General features: G+C 37.2%; 1 protein-coding gene across 1 annotated transcript in view; it reads left to right on the top strand.

Annotated features, from left to right (window-relative positions):
- Positions 1–11081, top strand: part of FAM81B (family with sequence similarity 81 member B) — a 63127-nt gene extending 52046 nt beyond the window's left edge. Inside the window, exons 8-10 of the mRNA XM_012774019.3 lie at positions 6976–7111; positions 8669–8864; positions 10821–11081. Coding sequence (XP_012629473.2) covers positions 6976–7111; positions 8669–8864; positions 10821–10954 — 466 coding nt within the window. The 3' untranslated portion in view covers positions 10955–11081. The remainder of the gene's footprint in view (positions 1–6975; positions 7112–8668; positions 8865–10820) is intronic.
- Positions 11082–19086: the final 8005 nt, after the last annotated feature.

The following is a 19086-nucleotide window of genomic DNA, read 5'->3' on the forward strand; positions in this document are numbered from 1 at the left end:
CTTTCCTCCTTGTTAATATACAACAGAAAAAGAATATGTACATCATATATATATGATGTATATATATATATACAGAAAGCATGGGTTATTAAAATAATTCCCATATACATTACTCAATAAATTGTTTTCCAGTATATCTTGAATGTCTCCCCAGGATATACTAATATCATGATTATATGAATATTTTAACTTATATATGTACTATAATTAATTCAACCATTTATCTTATAGCTGAATATATTATTTCTAGTTTATGGTCACCATAAAAACAAAAAAAAGTATTATGTTTATATCCTTAGATACACTTATACTTGTGATTTTATTTCTATAGGCAAACTTTCTAGATCAAAGAGTATATATACTTAATAATTTAAAAAATTTTGGCCTGTCATGATGGCTCATGCCTATAATCCTAGCACTCTGGAAAGCCAAGGCAGGAGGATTGCTTGAGGCCAGGAGACCAAGACCAGCCTGAGCAAGAGCAAGAGCGAGACCTCATTTCTATAATACAACAAAGAGAAAAACTAGCCTAATGTGGTGGCACATGCTTCTAGTCCCAGCTACTCAGGAAGCTGAGGCAGGAGGAGACTGCTTGAGCCCAGGAGTTTGAGGTTCCAGTGAGCAATAATGATGCCACTGCACTCTAGCCCAGGTGATGGAGCAAGACTCTGTCTCAAACAAATAAAAAATTCTTTCTTAAAATGTTGCAGCAATTTAAGTTGTAGTGCTAAAATGTTGTAGCACTACCACCAGCAATGTATGAGAAGGCCTTTCTCTACAATCTTACCAACACTGGATTTTTCTTTCTGTAATATTTGCCAATCAAAGGACAAAGAAAGCATCTGTTTTAACTTGTATTCACCCTTCACCATTTGAATTTCCTTTTCTGTGAATTGCCTATTCTTATCATTTATCAAATCTTGTATTAGGATTTTTGTCTTTTTCTTATCAATTTGTAGTATTCTTTCACATTAGAGATATCAATCCTTTGAGATTCGTATTGAAATATATTTTGTTCAAAGAGAAAGCAAGGCAGATAAGGCTTTTATGTTTTCAATCAGAATACTTTATTTTAGTCTTGTATATTAGATTTTAGCTTTCAGCAAGGTTAACTTTGAACAAAAATGGGAATAAATAGTTCCACAACTTAAAAAAAAAAGTATATAAATTGCTGCTAACATTAGGACTTTGAGGTACATTTAAATTTAAAATTAAAATAAAAAGGGTATATAATTTGCTTTTCTTTTTTTAAAGAAAGAACTATCTCTGATCAAAGGGATTAACTTTTAAATAAAAGCATTTTAATAACATTAAAGTTTAATCAAGCAACTTTCCCATTTAGAAACTTTAACAAAATCAACTTTAATGATCAAAACAAAACTTACATTTTATATTGAACTTAAAAGCCACAATATTGTCTGTGAGTTTTCTGGTAAATTCCTGGGACTTGGGCACTGAACACTAGACCTGATAAAGAGAAGCATGTGGAACCCCTCCACTCTGCCTCCTCCTTCCAGAAGGGTCTCAGTCAGATGTTCACATAAGTAATGTCCTAAGCCAGGAACTTAGTGCTTCCATGGCAAGAGTCTTGGCCATAAGGAGATAAAGCTGTCTTTTAACAAGGGCTTGGCAAGGGCAGCACCTGCCAGTCACTCCCTAGATAGATATCTCTTACTGCTGACGCTTGTTTCGTAGACAGTGACTTATAAGAAAAGAAAAAGTATTTGGTCAATGAAGTAAATACACAGACCCAAATCTTATCATCCAACTTTGAAAACGCTACCACAGTAGAAAGTTAAAAACTATCCAAGGCAGGGCTATGTCTCATCCATCTTTGTATCCTTAGCACCCTGCACACATTCAAATGCAAGTAGAAGCCAATGAATGAATGAATGATTTTTGAGTGCCCATAGTATGTAAATTGGTTTTGGAATAGCCAAAGATATAGTCCTCACCACATACAGTTGGGGAAAAAAACACATAAATAAGTGAAAAGCTAAACACAGGGAAAGCAAAAGTTAAGACAGTTTTAAATGAGATGTATCAGTAGACAGAAATAATAAATATAGTAATTGTCATTTACAAAGGCCTACCATTTACTAAGTGCTCAAAATGCTTAGTGTACCCAGGTCTGCAGGGTAGATCTTAACCCCATTTAAAGATGAGAACATTTATAATCATGGAGATTAAGTAATTTGCCCAAAGTCATACAGCTAGAAAGTATCTAACTGCAAAGCTCATGTTGTTTTTTAGCAATTTATGATGTCTCCATCTCATGATTCTACCTATTGATAAATTAATTGTGCCACAGAAATTTAGGAAAGGGAAAGATCACATCTGCTATGAAGCTACAGGGATTTCAGCTCCAGTACAATTTGGAATGACCAAGGAACAAAAGTCTTCCTGTCAGAGTAGAGGCAGAATTGCTTTTTAGTTAGTGTCACTAACTGGAAATCACAGAACATTGAGAAGAAATTAGCTTAAGAGAGTTCTACCTATAGTTATGTAAACTTAGGAGAAAAACAATATTTCTTGAAATTAATTTCTTGCCTCTGATATGACACTTAAAATCTGAGACTCAATTTCCAAAGAAATAATATCACATGATCTCTCTTATGCTCCTTTTCAAATATGATTACAAAAACTGAAAATATCTCCTGTTTATCAGCTCATCAAAGGCCACTAATTCTTTTTACATTCATGCTTAGCCAAAGCCACTATCTGAATTCTTGAAGTACTATTAGTAGTAACCGTTTTGAAGAATTCAAAATCTTCACATCTTCTTGGAAAGTTCACTCAATGGACATTTGTAAATACAAGACACTGGGTTTGGGACATAAGGGAACTGGTAAAACTGGGCTAGGATGGAGCCATGTCCCCAGTTATATGTCAACTGTGACCAAGACGGTCACTCCATCCTCACCCTCACCACAGCTCTCTTCCTGGGCTCCTCCATGTCTGTAGACCTTCATTCAATTTTCCTTTTCCCTTTTCCCTTTCAATTGCCTTTAGCATATATTTTAACCTTATTCCATCAGTATAAAAATTTTAAAACAAAAACGAGAAAACAACCAATATCCCACATAATCCTGGTGAAGTCTCTGGCCATAATTTAAAAGTCCAGGCACAGTGGCTCATGTTTGTAATCCCAGCACTTTAGGAGGCTGAGGCAGAAGGATCCATTGAGGCCAGTGGTTCAAAACCAGCCTGGGCAACACAGTGAGACCCCATCTCTTAAAAAAAAAAATTCTTTTTTTCAATTAGCTAGGCATGGTGGTGTGTGCCTGTAGTCGCAGCTACTTAGGAGGCTGAGGCAAGAGGATGGCTTGAGTCCAGGAATTCAAGGCTACAATTGCTATGATCATGCCACTGCACTCTAGGCCAAATGACAGAGACCCTGTCTCTAAATAAATAAATAAATAAAAGTCTAACTTTTGTGTTTTGAGGAAAAGAAAAGAAAAAACTATCTATTTGCCATCATCTAGCTATATCCTACACCTCTTGAAACAGAAGATTTGAGAACTAAAATGTGAATGCCATCCAAGATAAATTCAAATTATTGAGATAACTACAAATTCTATAATTAATTATGACAAATCATGTCCATTGTATTAGGAAAAAAGCCTCAGCAAAGAAAAAGATTTACACAAACCTTTATTTTACTTATCCTTTTTATGTTTCAAGAAGATTGATTTTTAAAAAATGCTTTCATTTTTTAATAAACTACCAACAGACAGAGTCTGACTTCTGATTGTTACTAGGAAAGTGAATCTCCAATTGCAGGCAAACCTTGTAATAAAAGGATCATAAATATTAATTAATTCTTTATGGCTTTATTTTAATTTCAGAATTTCAGTACTGATATGCTCTTTCAGAACTATTACTTGGGCATATTAATGGTTCCTTGGTTTTGAGAGATGTTAATATTTTATCAGTAGAAAGAGAGTCAGTGCTCTCATTTATTTACACGGTAAAGGTGAGCACTGAAGGCTGGATTCTCAGTTGTAAAGTTATCTCTTAATTATCTGGGGATTTACTGTCCCTTAACCATCACTGTTAATTAATACTTCCACCAGAGACAGGCAAGGAAGATGAAAATCAAAGCAAATTAGGTTTCTAAATAGCTTGACAAGTTTATGATTTGCCAGCAACCTTAATGGAAGGTATTTAATGAGAAAGAATGAGTCATTTGTTCATTCAGTCAACAACTATGTGTTGAGCACTTACTGTATTCCAGGCATTGTCGATAGCCATGAACAAAAGCAAAATCCTTGCTTTCATGGAGCTTAATTTCAAGTGGAGGAAACAGGATACAAATTAGTATATATCAGATGGTGATAGGCATTTTGGAGAAAAATTAAGTAGGGTAAGGTAATAGTGGGTGTCTAGTGAGGAGAAGGGGGCCTGTGTTTTTAGGGTGGTCAAAAAAAAGCCTTCTTTGATAAGGTAGTGCTTGAATGTAAATCTGAATGAAATGAGGATAGGAGCCATTAGATATTCTGAGGAAGAGTATTCTGGTTACAGAAAGCAACTGGCTAAAATGAGGTAGTCTAGTTATCAGTGGGCAGGCTTATTTGTTTGAGATCTAACAGCTTGTTAACCAGTAGCACAGGTGACTGGGAATCATAATTAGACTAAGAAGAGGAAGAGAAGCCAATTTCCTCTTTGTCAATTCTAAGGTACTCAACATTGAATCAAGATATGCTTCATATCTATGTGAAAAACATCCCTCTCTGTATCAAAAATAATGTGAGAACTCAGAAAGGATGAAGATCAGAATTTAGCTATTATACTATAAGTAACATAACTATTGGAAAATTAACTTATAATACTTATCACATTCCTTGGTTTCATTATCTAAGTCATGGTTTCTCAACCTCGGCACTATGGGTATTTTGCCTCAGTAATTCTTTGTTGTGGGGCTTTCTGATGCATTGTAAGATGTTTAGCAGCATCCTTATTCTCTACTCACTGGGTACCAGTAAGCACCTCCCAGTTATGACAACCAAAAATGTCTTCACATACCACCAAATGTCCCCAGTGGTGGGCGCTAAATTGCTCCCAGTTGAAAGCTATTGGCCCAAGAATGTAAATGAATTCATAGAACTTGTCTTTCCTAACTATTAGCCCAAACACACTTTTAGGACAGCAAGAGAGGCATGTATATGTAGTATACGTCCAGCATGTCTTCAGCAATTTCCAATGATAAATGTCACAAACTAAATTATCTGAATGTGATTTTGCCTGAAAATACCAGAGCAATTATTTACTTTCATTGTAACTATCACACACTGTAAGGTAGTCTGAATATATTCAATAACAAACAAAATGCATTGTTCCTGCCAATCTAATAGTTTTGGCTATTCTAAAAGGGGATATGAAATTGACATCTTACCATGAGCAAGTTATATGCAGAAAACATACACAGAAACCCTTCACAAGTCCCCAGCCCTCACCCCATCTCTCCTCTGTCCCATACCCCTCGGTCAATTCAGATGTGGATTCCCCTCGCTGTGTGGATTCAAACCCTCAGTCACTCCACAGTGATTTTTAAAATTGATGGTACTTGATTCCATTCCTTTTACTCTCTATAATATCTTCCACTCTCATTTTTTAAAAATCCTCCATTCTCTATTATAATACTCCTATGGTGTGTCATCTTGATGGGTCTCATAGGTCTCTTCCTGCAGCTCTAATTACTTCTGTTTTTGCCCCACATGAATAATTCAGTGTCTCTTTAAGCATCCCCCCACCAAAAAAAAAAAAATCCACTTATATAGATCCATTGGTGGCAATGGGAATTTATTGAAGAGTTCACCCCAGACAAAGGCAATCTAAATTCCCCCTTGGATACAGCTGGAGCCCATTCTACTAAGTGAAGTATCTCAAGAATGGAAAAACAAGCACCACATGTACTCACCAGCAAATTGGTATTAACGGATCAACACCTAAGTGGACATATAGGAGTAACATTTATGGGGTGTCGGGAGGGAGGAGGGGGAGGGGGGAGAGGCATATACAACCACAACAAGTAAGATGTGCAACGTTTAGGGGATGGACATGCTTGAAGCTCTTATTCAAGGGGGGAGGGGCAATATATGTAACCTTAACACTTGTACTCCCATAATACGCTAAAAATAAATTCCCCCTTGGGCACTGCTTTTCCAAAGTTCTTTTGGGGCTCTCCCCCCACAGCCTCTTGCCTCTGCCTTTTCTGTCCTCTGCTAGACAATGTTGGTCATCTCTGCTCAGCTCCTCTCCCAGCCTCATAGTGGTGCTTAGAGAGTAGGGTTCAGCAACCTACCCTCCCCCCAGCCATATCTGCCCACAGCTAAGAATGGTTTTATGCTTTCTAATAATTAAAAAATTATATTTCATGTGAATATTATTAAATATATGAACATTAAATTTCAGCATAAAATTTGATGAGAACATAGCCATACTCATTTGCTCATAGCCATACTCATTTGTATTATCTGTGGCTGCCTTTTCACTGCCATGGCTCTGTTGAGTGGTTTGTAACAGAGACCACATGGCCTACAATGCCTAAAATATTTACTATCTGGCCCTTTACAGAAAATGTTTGCTGACCCCCACCATAAAGTAATACTCCCCACCCCAAGTGGACTTATCAAAGTATTTCCTCCACACACACACAATGAGCTCTGGGCCCTGAGAGCTATTCTGTATGGATAACAATGCATTTCTGCATGGCTCCGAGCTGGCAGTGCTCCTGTCACTGTGTGTATGTATTTTAGGGCATGCAGAGGGGTGCTGACAGTAGCTGGACTGAATGAACTTAAGCTCAGGGGAGGGACACAGAGTGTAGTTTCCTTGCCTCCCCACCCCACATCACCTCATAAGTACTTGAGTAGATACACTAAGCCTCGTCTCAAAACACTGCAGACTTAGTCAACACTACAGTTTTATGTTTCAATTCACTTATTCAAAGAGAAAAAAACATTTTTCCCACAGATTTAATTCACTTTCAAGTCATCTGTATGAAGAAGTTGAGAATAATCAAAAATGGACAGAAAACCAGTTCATCAAACATAGAAAAGAACACCTGAGCCATATAAACGAATGTCTGAAGGTCCTGCAGGAGAAACTGGTAAGGGGCTCTGTTAATCCGTGGAGTAACCAGCTGCATGCTCAATGCCTGGATGTTTGCAATGAGTAAAGGTCTAGAAGGTAGTACTTCAGCATTAATCTTCACTGTGTCAGTCACTTTATTTAAAGCACCACAACAGGGGTCCAGAGACCTGTCTTCTGGTCTTCTTTGCTAGTCCCCAACTCTGTGAACCTACATTTTTCAGTGTATGCTCCACCTGTGCCATAATAATCTGAAGATATATTTTTTTTAAGTATAGATTCCCATCCAGGAACTGGGGAGTCTGACTCTCTGGGGGCCTGCCCTGGGCATCAGCTCTTATGGACGAACTCCCAGGGTGATGCGCAGATACAAGAAAGCTTGAACACTTCTGCTTAGGTCAAACTTTCCAAAATTCATTTTTCAAGTCAGGCATGTAAATACAGCCCTAAGCTTTGGGGTGAGGCTACCAAGATATATGAGAAATATACTTACTTCAAGGCTCCCCTCTCCCACTGCAACCGGCACATGCAACCCAATAGGGAGGGTGGTGCAGGGCCATCACCATAGTCAGGGGCTGCCAGTCCTGCAGATGATTCAAACAAGAGGTTTTGAGAACTTATGTGGAGGGGTTTCCAGCAGAGGTAACTCAGTAAATAACGTCCCCACCTAAGTTTGTAAATGAATGATAGAGTGAGAAAGGAGTCCAACAGCTTTATCACTGATACAGCCATCAAGGTATGTGCAGTGAGATCTGCAGCTGCCACGTGGGCCTGCTAGTTCTTCACCCCTGAATTAGGCAGATTGCTTTACCCCATAGGCAGCACTAAGCGACCACAGGGTCACCTTGCAGACATTAAGCTTCCTACCACAACGAAGAGAGAGATGGGAATCTACCATTCCTGAGGCAGGCAGGCAGGCAGGACTAATGTACCAGAGGAGAACCAAAGAGGCCATGCCAGTCATGCCCAGTTCCTGCTCCCAAATGCCCTGGGGGGAAGTGAGGAAAGAAGGAGCTAATTAGTCTAAGTCTGTCTCTACAGCCCCCACCCTGGCTGTACATTAGAATCACCTGGAGAGCTTTTAAACCCTATCAATTCCTGAGCTCCATCGCAGACCAATTAAATCAGAATTTCTAGGAGGTGGGATATGATCCAGGTGATTCTAGTAAACAATTGGCGTGGAGAGTCACTATTCTAGCTGAAATCTGGCCCCATGGAGATTGGAAGCTTAAAAGAGCATGTCCAAGGAGCTCAGGGAAAGTTACATCTAAAATGTGTTCCTTTGTTACACTTCTTTAAACACTAGACTAAAATTGCAAATCCTCAAGGCATTTCAGCAAAGCTACATACAGCCCTTTTCTTTTCTTCCCTAACATGTAGAATTCCAGAAACCACAAATGCACAAGTTCAAACAAAGGGATTAACTCTTACACTTACGAACACAGCTTTAGACACATGGGAACTTGGTTTGAATTTGCGTGCTTAGTATGAAAAAATGAATGTTAACATTTTCTCTAAGCTGAAATATAAGTCTACATAAGTTTTCTGCAGTTTTATCACATGATCTCTTTTATAGGAAAAGTCTGAAAATAAAATGGAAGAAAAATGGCTGCGACTTTCAAGCAAATTAGAGAATTTCATCAACACAGAGAAGCAAGAAGCGCAACTAAGCAAAGTAAAGCATATAGAAAATAAATTATCCAAAAAGATGAACCAAATGGAGAATCAGATCTGGAGTGAATTAGAGAAAATGCACAGTGAATATCAGACAGGTGAGAAGATATCTTTTATTAAGAACATCTGTCCTTTCCTGCCTAATCCCTCAGAGTTTTCTACTTTGAGCTAATGACCAGGAGTCAATCTTTTCACTAGTGACATCCTTATGTATTTAATCTGGCTTTTCTAAATATCCCATAGAATGTCAGCATACCACTGGAAGGCATGTAAATAAGTTAATTTTCTTCATTCATGCTTGGCAATGTCACAAACCTGTCATTGCTGTGAGATTTTTTACTAAGATCACAGAGTCATGGACTTGTTAGAATTGGAAAGTCCTTGGAGATCACCAAGACCTGATGTGTAGGTATATTATGAAATTAGGAGCCTAAAGCACACCCCCTCCCATTGAACTGCAGGTAATGAGCCTGGGCAGATGTCAGACTGGAGACCTGACCTTTAGAAGTGAGAAAGAGAGATGAATTAGCAGAGTCAGGTGGAATGGCTGCTTTTCTTCTGAAGAGGCTAATGGCAGCAGTGTCAAGCTGAGCTAACATCAAAGAGGATTAATTTGAAAGCCTCATCTAACTTGTCAAAGAGAAGGACATGGGCTCGGTGCTGTGGAGCAGCCATCTGCCTTGAGTCATAATTCTGAGGGAATTACCAGGAATCAGAAGGGTTTATTATTAGAGAAAGCCCCAACTCATTTTCTATCTTCCAGATCTCAGAAAAATTCTTGTGTAAATTCTACTAAATTTTGGTCCTATATATAGATACCTTGAAGGTGCCTTGGGAGGACATCATGGTCTCATCCTGCCAGATGTTTCTGGCATATAGGGGGAATTTGCTGCCTAGATCTCTATCTCTCGTGACAGCCTCTCCCGCTTCAATCTTCCATGACCAAATCAAAATAATGAATTATCTGACCAGAAATCATGTCCCAAACTTAACTGGCCTTTCTTTTAAAGTCCCTGCTTTCTGTTCAACTATCAGAGGTTCGATTTCACTTATTCCATTAGTACAGCCTCAGGATGGGCTGAAGAAAAATTTACAATCTACATGTTTCTGCATTTTACTAAGGTAGAGTTCTAGCAAAAGGAGACTTCAAATTAATCTACTCCTTTATGCCTTTAGTAAAAACATGTTGAGGAACAACTACATGAAAGGTCCCAGTAAATAAGAAATGGGCTGTAGCCCAAGAAGCTTGAGGTCTGGTGGGTCTCTGGGCATGAGTGACCAAAACCTGCATAAGAGAAATACAAAGTGCTGGGAGGGAGGAGGGCAGCACGTGGCTGCTCCTTAGGTCCCTCAAAGTTACTTTAAGAGAAGTTTCAACACACTGACTTCCACACTAGAAAAAAAAAATTTTTTTTCCTTGGGGCTGTTTTATTAAAATAAAATGATCCTTTCTAATTCTTTTTTATTGTTTTCTGTGCTTTAGTTATATGCAACACAATCCACATTTTTAGAATTAAATTGTCAATATTAATTGTAACAATAAGAACATCAAGTAAGATTTTCACAAACCAACTGCAGGGTTTTGCTTCACGAGGCCCCGTGCTCAAAATTAGGCTGAGTTAAATACAGCTCACATGGCAGTCAATGTGTTAAACTCTCATCTGTTATCTTTACCTTCAATGTGGTAACAAGAATAATAAAAAAAGAGAGATCATACAAATCTCTTGTCAAAGCTTACAAAAAGAAGAAAATATTTTAAATTTCTGTATTGAAATATAAAATCATTTCATGGCTCACTATATTTTGGGAGGGGGAAGGAAAACAATTAAAATTTCACAATGAAAGCAGATACAAGTTGAAACACTATTGTTAATGCATCTTTATGACACAACAAATGGATTATATACATTTTTAGATCGGTCTTAATGGAATTTAATGTGCGCTGAATTAAATGATGATCAATTATGGCAGGACTGCTCATTAGCAACTTTTGTAAAAAAAAAAAAAAAAAGTACCAACATATTAAGTATACCTATTCTCTTACCCTCTCCCAGGATTTAAATCGGTTCATGACTCTCTCAGCTCACTCCAACAAATACAGAAAACAAAGATGAATTTAGAGAAATACAAAGTACAGAAAGACCTAAAGAAATTGCAGCGTAAGATAGTGGAACTCCAGGAAATATAAACCTTTCCAATCATCTTTTTCACCAGCCAATGGAGTGTTTTGTTGGGAAAAGTTCTAAAGATGAAAGTTAATGTCTCTGTATTTCTTACCACCTCTAAAGGAGAAAAATAAACAATAAACCAAAGAAGCTTTTGATGTCTTGATTTAATGAAAAAAACTAAGGAATTCCTCACATACATGCCTATTTATATTTTTAATTTGCCCACAAATAAAAAAGGGCAATGTACATAGTGTACATGAGTGAAGTAAGCCAGGTGTAAAACCTTAAAGAATGGCAGGAACTGTAGCAAATTGGAAACCACTTAGTCTAAAAATAATAGCCACAATGTAGTTACAGTTCATTACTAACATGTCCATTATTGTCAAAAATTCCATTTTTCAAGATAAACTCCATTTTCAAGCCTTAGCAACTAGTTCAAAATAATTCTTAAACTATAAGAGACATTTCTATGAAGAAGATATAACCAGTGGGCTGTCAATTTGCAAGTTCTGATCCAGAGGTTTTCCTTCTCTGACAATCCCATTATTTACATCAAGTCTAATTTAAGAATATTTAAAATATATTTTCATTGTACTTAACGTGTATTAGAACTATGAACGAGATCTAACCTATACAAAATAAGAAAATACAACAACTTCCATGGAAAATATCCAACACAATTTGACCCAGGTGCTAAATCTAGAAGTATTTCAAAAACACTAATTTCCTAAAAAATTAAAATGTCTAACTTTTCTAAATATAAATATTAAATGTAGAGCTTGATGTTGAGCAGTAAAATCATGAAAAATAAAAACAAACTATTCATGGTATGCACTCTCTACTAGAACAAGAGCATTCTGGAAGTCTGGCAAGGGGACCCTTGCTTCAGACTTAGGCTCTTACCTTGACTTAGGGAAGAAGAGTGACAACTTCACTCTTCACTTATTAAAAGAATTTGTTCTGTCAAGTTTGGATTGTGTCAAGGAGCCGCACTTGGGGATCTGGAGGGCTACACGTGGCCTTGAGGCTGCAGGTTCCCCAATAATATGCAAATCCAATGTTGTTGTTGTTTTCCAAAATAGTCAAAGGATATGAGCAGACAAGTCACAGAGGAATATAATAATCAATGAAGGTATGAAACAATGTTCAATTTCACTATTAAATAAATAAAAATTAAAGAAACCCTTAGCTACCATTTTCAGACTGGCAGAGATTGAAGTGATTGATAATATCAGATTGACAAGGGTGGAGTTAAATGTGCCCATTCATACATTATTGGCAAGTCTATGAACTGGTACAATGATACAAAGGGTACTTTGAAAATACCTGTTAACATTTTTAAATGTATATATCTTTTGATCCTGCAATTCCATGGCTAGAAATTTATATTACAGGGGAAAATCTCCCAAAATATGCAAAGATATATGAATAAGAATGCTCATTTTATATATGTGTGTGTGTGTGTGTGTATACACACATATAAAAGCATCATTTGTTATAGTAAAAAACCTGGAAAAAGCCCCAAATATAAAGAATTGATTAAGTTAATGGCATTACCAGACAAAAATACTATAAGCCCTTAAAAAAGAATACAGAAAGATACACTATTAAGTGAAAAAGCAAGTTTCAAAGCAATATGGATCCGACCCCACTTCTGTCATAAAATGGTTTTGTAACTATTTTTTTCATTAATTTATTCACTTATTTATTAGAGGCAAGGCCTCACTGTGTCACCCAAGCTGGAGTGCAGTGGTGCAATCATAACTTACTGTAATTTTGAACTTCACTCCGACTTAGCTCATGCGATCCTCCTGACTCAGCATCCCAAGTAGCTGGAATGTGCTACCACACCCAGCTTATTTTTTAATTTTTTGTAGAGACAGAGTCTTGCAATGTTGCCCAGGCTGGTCTTGAACTCCTGGCCTCAAGTGATTCTCCCATGACCAGTCACATAAAATGTTTTTAAATAAGTTAAACACAATATGCATACATAATATGCCAAAAAAGGTTAAGAATTTACAACAAATTTAGCAGTGATTCTATTATGAACAACTTCTATTTTCTACATCTAGCATTTATGAAACCTTTATATTTTTACAATATTTTTGTTTCCAGTAAAAATGTATTTTTCACACAAATATATGAAAGAGTAACTCTTTGTAAGGAACTAAATAAATGGTTGTAAGGGTTAAAGTAGGAATTCATATAGACCACGGGCCAAGTCTTCTTACTCATACTTACTGTTTATACACATGGCTACAAAAGCAGAGAGGATATACAACAAGTAGAAAAATATATGTGGTGCATTTTTTCCCTTGTAAGTAAAAATGCTCTAAACTAGATTATAGTTCAAATAATAGTGTAGGATCAAGCCAAAAGTTTTCCCAGAATGGATCTCTTTCATTAGTGTTAACCAGGATAGCACCATGCAGGGCAGGAGATCTAAGGATCAAAGGATCTTCTGTCACCATTCTCCTACTTGGCATGCCATGTTGCGTTGTTCACAGGTTTACAGACTCTAGATGGCCTAAGAACTATGCCCAGTGAGAGGGTGGATGCAGCTTTTGTAAGACCTAAAGCTTATGTATTTGGCTTTATTGTGGATGTTCTGTCATGGTGCCAGTTGAGTTGACACAGAAGTCTGTAGGAATATTTCTTGAAGCCACTGCTACAGCAGGATAGCTAATAGTAATTTAACTCCATATAGAAGTGACTGTGAATAACCTGAACATATTTCCCTAATCCAAAGGTATCCCCAACTCAACTGCTCTTTAGTTGGATCCAAAAATGCCACAGCCACTCCAGCACCACCTGACATCAAGGGAAGTGGGAGTGGAAAGAGGCAGTGGTCTTAATCAATTGTGGTTAAAATGTCTTCTACAAATTTCACAATGACCTTGTAAATACATGAGTAGGGCTTATGCAAGTGAGAAGCTCTGAAGCTCAAGAGCTGTTGTTTTATAGTAAATTCATCTCTGCTCAAGGGACCAGGGAGCACTGGGCCTCCCTCCTCTTGCACTTATTTTGTCATTGATTCCAAAGAGAATAAATGTGAACAATCCTCCTAGAGTAGCTCAATATACTTGGCACTTTAATCTATGTCAAACAATATTACTTAATCCTTTGGGAAATGCCAGACTTCTCTCTCCACAAATACAGTATGATGTTTCAGCATTGCAGAATCTGCAATCCAGATGCATTCTATAGACTTGAGGTATATGTTAAAATATCTCAGGTAGTACTCACTTTATGTACACCATTTCAGCAGTCTTGATAGTTTAAGGGTCCTGCTGCCTCCCAGCATTTCTTGCCATTTTGTTCATCTTGTCAAAACATGCTTTTAGAAAACATCAGGGGAAAAGCACCTTGACATTGGTCTTGACAATGATTTTTTGGATATAACGTCAAAAGCACAGGCAACAAAAGCAAAAATAAACAAGTGAGACAACATCAAACTAAAAAGTTTCTGCACAACAAAGGAAACAACAAAATGAAAAGACAACCTATGGAATAGGAGAAAATATTTGCAAACCATATACTTGATGGGAGCTAATATCCAAAATACATAAGGAACTCACACAACTCAACAGCAAATAAACAAATAACCTGATTAAAAAATGGGTAAAGGACCTGAATAGACATTTTCCCAAAGAAGAGATACAAATAGCCAACAGGTAAATATAAAGGTACTCAATATCATTAATAATCAGGGAAATTCAAATCACCACAGTGATATATCACCACTTTATCAGTTAAAAGGACTATTATAAAAAATGAAATGATAACATGTTGGTGAGGATGTAGAGAAAAGGGAACCCTTGTACATTGTTGGTGGGATTATAAATTGGTACAGCCATTATAGAAAACAGTACGGAAATTGATCAAAAAACTAAAAATAGAACCGTCATACAATTCACTTCTTGGTATATATCTAAAGGAAATGAAATCATCATGATGAAGAGATATTTACACTCCCATGTTCACTGCAGTATTATTCACAATAGCCAAGACATTAAAACAAACTAAGTGTCCATGGACAGATAAATGGATAAAGGAACTATAGGGTATATGTGTTTGTGTGTATGTGTGTGTGTGTATATATATATATATATATATATATATATATATATATATATATATAATGGAATATTAGTCAACCTTTATACAGAAGGAAATTCTGCCATTTGTGGCAACATGAATGAACTTAGAAGGCATTATGCTAAGTGAAGTAAGAGTCCAGGCACAGAAAGACAAATACTGCATGATCTCACTTATATGTGGAATCTAAAGACTTCCAACTCATAGAAATAAACAGACTAAAACAGCAGTGCCAGAGGCTAGAAGTTGGGGCAAATGGGGGATTTCAAAGGGCACAAACTTTAAGTCATAAGATGAATAAGTATTGGAGATCTAATAATATACAGCATGGTGATCATAGTTAATAATAATGTACTGTATATTTGAAATTTGCTAAGAGATCAGATCTTAACACACAAAAATGTTAACTACATGAGATGATGGATATGTTATATAGCTTGATTACGGTTAATCACAATGTGTATCAAAACACAGACTGTACACCTTAAACATATGCAATAAAAAAATTTAAACCTGTTCTTTGGGGAAAAAATCATGAAATTATTCATACTGAAAGCTAAATGATAATGTTTAAAGTGTTTTGCTTTCCCATTAAAGACAAAGGAAAAATCACTAACTTTATGCTACACAGGTAACTGCTTTCTCAGTCCATTGTGAGATAGATACGCTCACCACCTGACAGCCAAGACAGCAGCAAATCTCAAAGCCTGAGACATTGTGGTCAAAGAAATAGCATCCTCTGAGTGCTCTAGACACCAGCAGCTCCACCTCTTCTATAGAAACTTTCCAAACATGGGCTCACTTCTATTGGCTTTACCCATAGTAGCAGCAATTAGCATCCAAAACACCAAGAAGGAAAAACTTGATCTATAATATGTGCACACACATATATATACATGCATTGTTACCTTACACAGGGGATCTCTAAATTTTTAGTGGGCTATTACTTTTTATATCTTTTCAGTCTCCATACATTCATGTGTTAACACTGTGGATACAGTATTGAAAAAACTAAACATGGACCCTGCCCTTAGGGAATTTAGTCTTGTGGAAAAGACCAACTGGGGAGAACAATAACCTGCCTTGTATTAGAATATTGTATTGAATTAGAAGAACCATTTATTGAGCTATTACCAGTTATTATTGGCCACTCAAAGCACTTTCCATGGATGAACTCATTTAATCTACCAGAGGACAATTACTAAGGCACAGAGAGGTCAGGTAATTTATGTAAAGGTCACACTGCTAGTAAATTTTGGAGCCAAGATTTGAACTCAGCATTCCATAGAACTTGTTTTTAAACATTATGTTATACTGTTTCTTTAAATACCATGTTTCCCCCAAAATAAGAGAGGGTCTTATATTTGTTTTTCCTCAAGAAGACACTCTAGGGCTTATTTTCAGGAGATGTGTTTTTTTTTTAAGTACAGTACAACAATCTACATTTATTCAAATATAGTAAAGTCATCTTCTTCTGGAACATCATCATAACTCTCCAAACCCTGAATTCCATCCTGAATTTCTTGCGACTCTATCTCCTTTAGAACCACTGGCACCAATCTCTCATGTCGAGCAACAGAGCTCTCATGGGGCAGATGAGAAGGGCTGCTCTTCTTTACTGCTGCGTAAGGAAACGCATGGGTTGTGCAGATACGCTGCGTAGCCACGCCCATCACTAGGTCTTATTTTCGGGTAGGGCTTATATTGCGCAAATGCTTAGAAATCCTGCTAGGGCTTATTTTATGGGTAGGTCTTGTTTTTGGGGAAACACGGTATGTAAAGACCATCTAATATTAGTGTCTGATACACAGCAGGTACTGTTTCTGATAAATGATATCAATAAGCAGAACTTTTGATTTTTATGGGACAAGAAGACAAGTTCCATGGTACTCTTTCATACAGCTGATTCATATCAGCATCTAAAAGCACTTGAGCTTAAAAAAGGAAAAGTTCCTATTACTGTGTATGAGAAGAAATACCCTTGGCTTGCAATAATTCTAGCAATAAACAAAAGTAGAGAGAAGTGCAAAATATAGATTTCTCCTGGAACAAAATTATAATGAAGAACTATTCCTCTATTGTAAAAGCACTTCTTCCTATTGTCTCTGGGGAGGGAGGCTAACAGCTGAAGAAACATTATGGACATCGACTGGAGGTGCTCAAGGTGCTGGTGCCAATGTCCAGTGAAGCACATTTCCTCCGTAAGTCTTGACCATCAAAGCAAACTCAATAGTCATTACAGCCAGGTAAAAGCCATTAGTATGCCACTAGCAGATGCACCTACAAAAAAGGAATGCACTGTGTTCACAAGGCAAATGTTGAAGATGGATTTCAAGTGGGGCAGAGCCTACACAGTACTGGACAAACTCCCACCCCTGCAACCTGAAATGACTCCTATCCCAAGGAATCTAACTAGTTTCTATGCCTAAATTCCATCACTTGGCACTTAAAGGCTTTCACAAGTATTCACTACACCAACACTAAATCTTAAAAAAATGTAGGATGGGTGGATAGGTTGAAGGAAGGAAAGGATGAAGGAAGGAACAAATATATACCCATGAGCTTTAATCAACTACCTACTCTGCAGGGATTAGTCGATAACTAAAGCAGAGCAAAGTCCTTCAAAAACAAGAAAGTGTCTAGGTAGCTAAGACATGGGAGGGCCAAAAGCAAGTTGAACTTTAGGGAAGAGGTTAGGAAAAGCCAAAGAGAAAACTAAAGGCTGGCACTTGTGATATAAAGGATTAAATCGACCAATTAACTCACTTAAACCTTGGTTTATATCAAGTTCAAAATATAAGAAGGGTATTCTTATCACTAGATAGGGTTAAATTTGCAAAGTTAGTCCTTTGGAGGAGGTTCCTCCTAGAATTCTTATAGTACCAAAAAGTAAACAGCAGCATCTAAATATAGCTTGGTAGGATAACTGAGTCAGTCTCAAAGACACATACCTCAACCCTTAAACATTTCTTTGAGTTGACAGCAATTATTAACAAAATTTGACAATAGTGTCAGAAATTATCTTTGGCACTGGATTCTGTTGGCATAAGGATATAGACAAATTTAGAAGAGTTAATTTCTCTGATCCCTTTTTAAAAAAACTTTTTGGTCTATAAAATAAGGATAATATCTACTGTAAAAAATGATGTGCAAATTGAATGAGGTAATAGTATAAAGAGCTTGGCACATAGTAGGCATTCAATCTATCACTGCCTGTAAGTCCCTGGTTGCTTTGTGGGTAATTACCTGGTGGGTAAACGATCACCACCCTCATAAGCAAAAAAAAAGTTCCTTTCCTGAAGGAAACGGTTGGCTGAAACAGTATCAAGATCCTTCTTAATGCTAGGTCTTATATGGGCTTTCTTAGAAGCTACATGACTGGCACCAAAGCTTTTTTATTTATTTTTTTTATTTATTTATTTATTTTTTTTGAGACAGAGTCTCGCTTGTTGCCCAGGCTAGAGTGAGTGCCATGGCGTCAGCCTAGCTCACAGCAACCTCAAACTCCTGGGCTCAAGCAATCCTGCTGCCTCAGCCTCCCGAGTAGCTGGGACTACAGGCATGCGCCACGATGCCCGGCTAATTTTATATATATATTAGTTGGCCAATTAATTTCTTTCTATTTATAGTAGAGATGGGGTCTCGCTCTTGCTCAGGCTGCTTTCGAACTCCTGACCTTGAGCAATCCGCCCGCCTCAGCCTCCCAGAGTGCTAGGATTACAGGCGTGAGCCACGGCGCCCGGCTTATTTTTTTTTATTTTTTGATTATTTCCTAATATTCGCAAATTATTCACCACTGCTTATTGTAAATCTAGGTCTATTTAGCTGGTAACTATTTATTCTGAATCTATTTCTTAGGAAAACCTTCCAACCATATGCATAACACTTATTCTGAGGCACTGTAGGGCTGACCTCAGGCAATTAAGAAATATATTTATTTCCACCTTACAGAAGCTGCTTATAACAATGTAAATTTGCCTTCTCAGCAATGCTTTTTTTCTCTGCCTAACTTCCTCCTTCTTTCCACATGAAAAACCTTCTGCTCTATCTGGCT

The sequence above is a fragment of the Microcebus murinus genome, chromosome 11, assembly GCF_040939455.1.
Source record: "Microcebus murinus isolate Inina chromosome 11, M.murinus_Inina_mat1.0, whole genome shotgun sequence".
Classification (NCBI taxonomy): Eukaryota; Metazoa; Chordata; class Mammalia; order Primates; family Cheirogaleidae; genus Microcebus; species Microcebus murinus.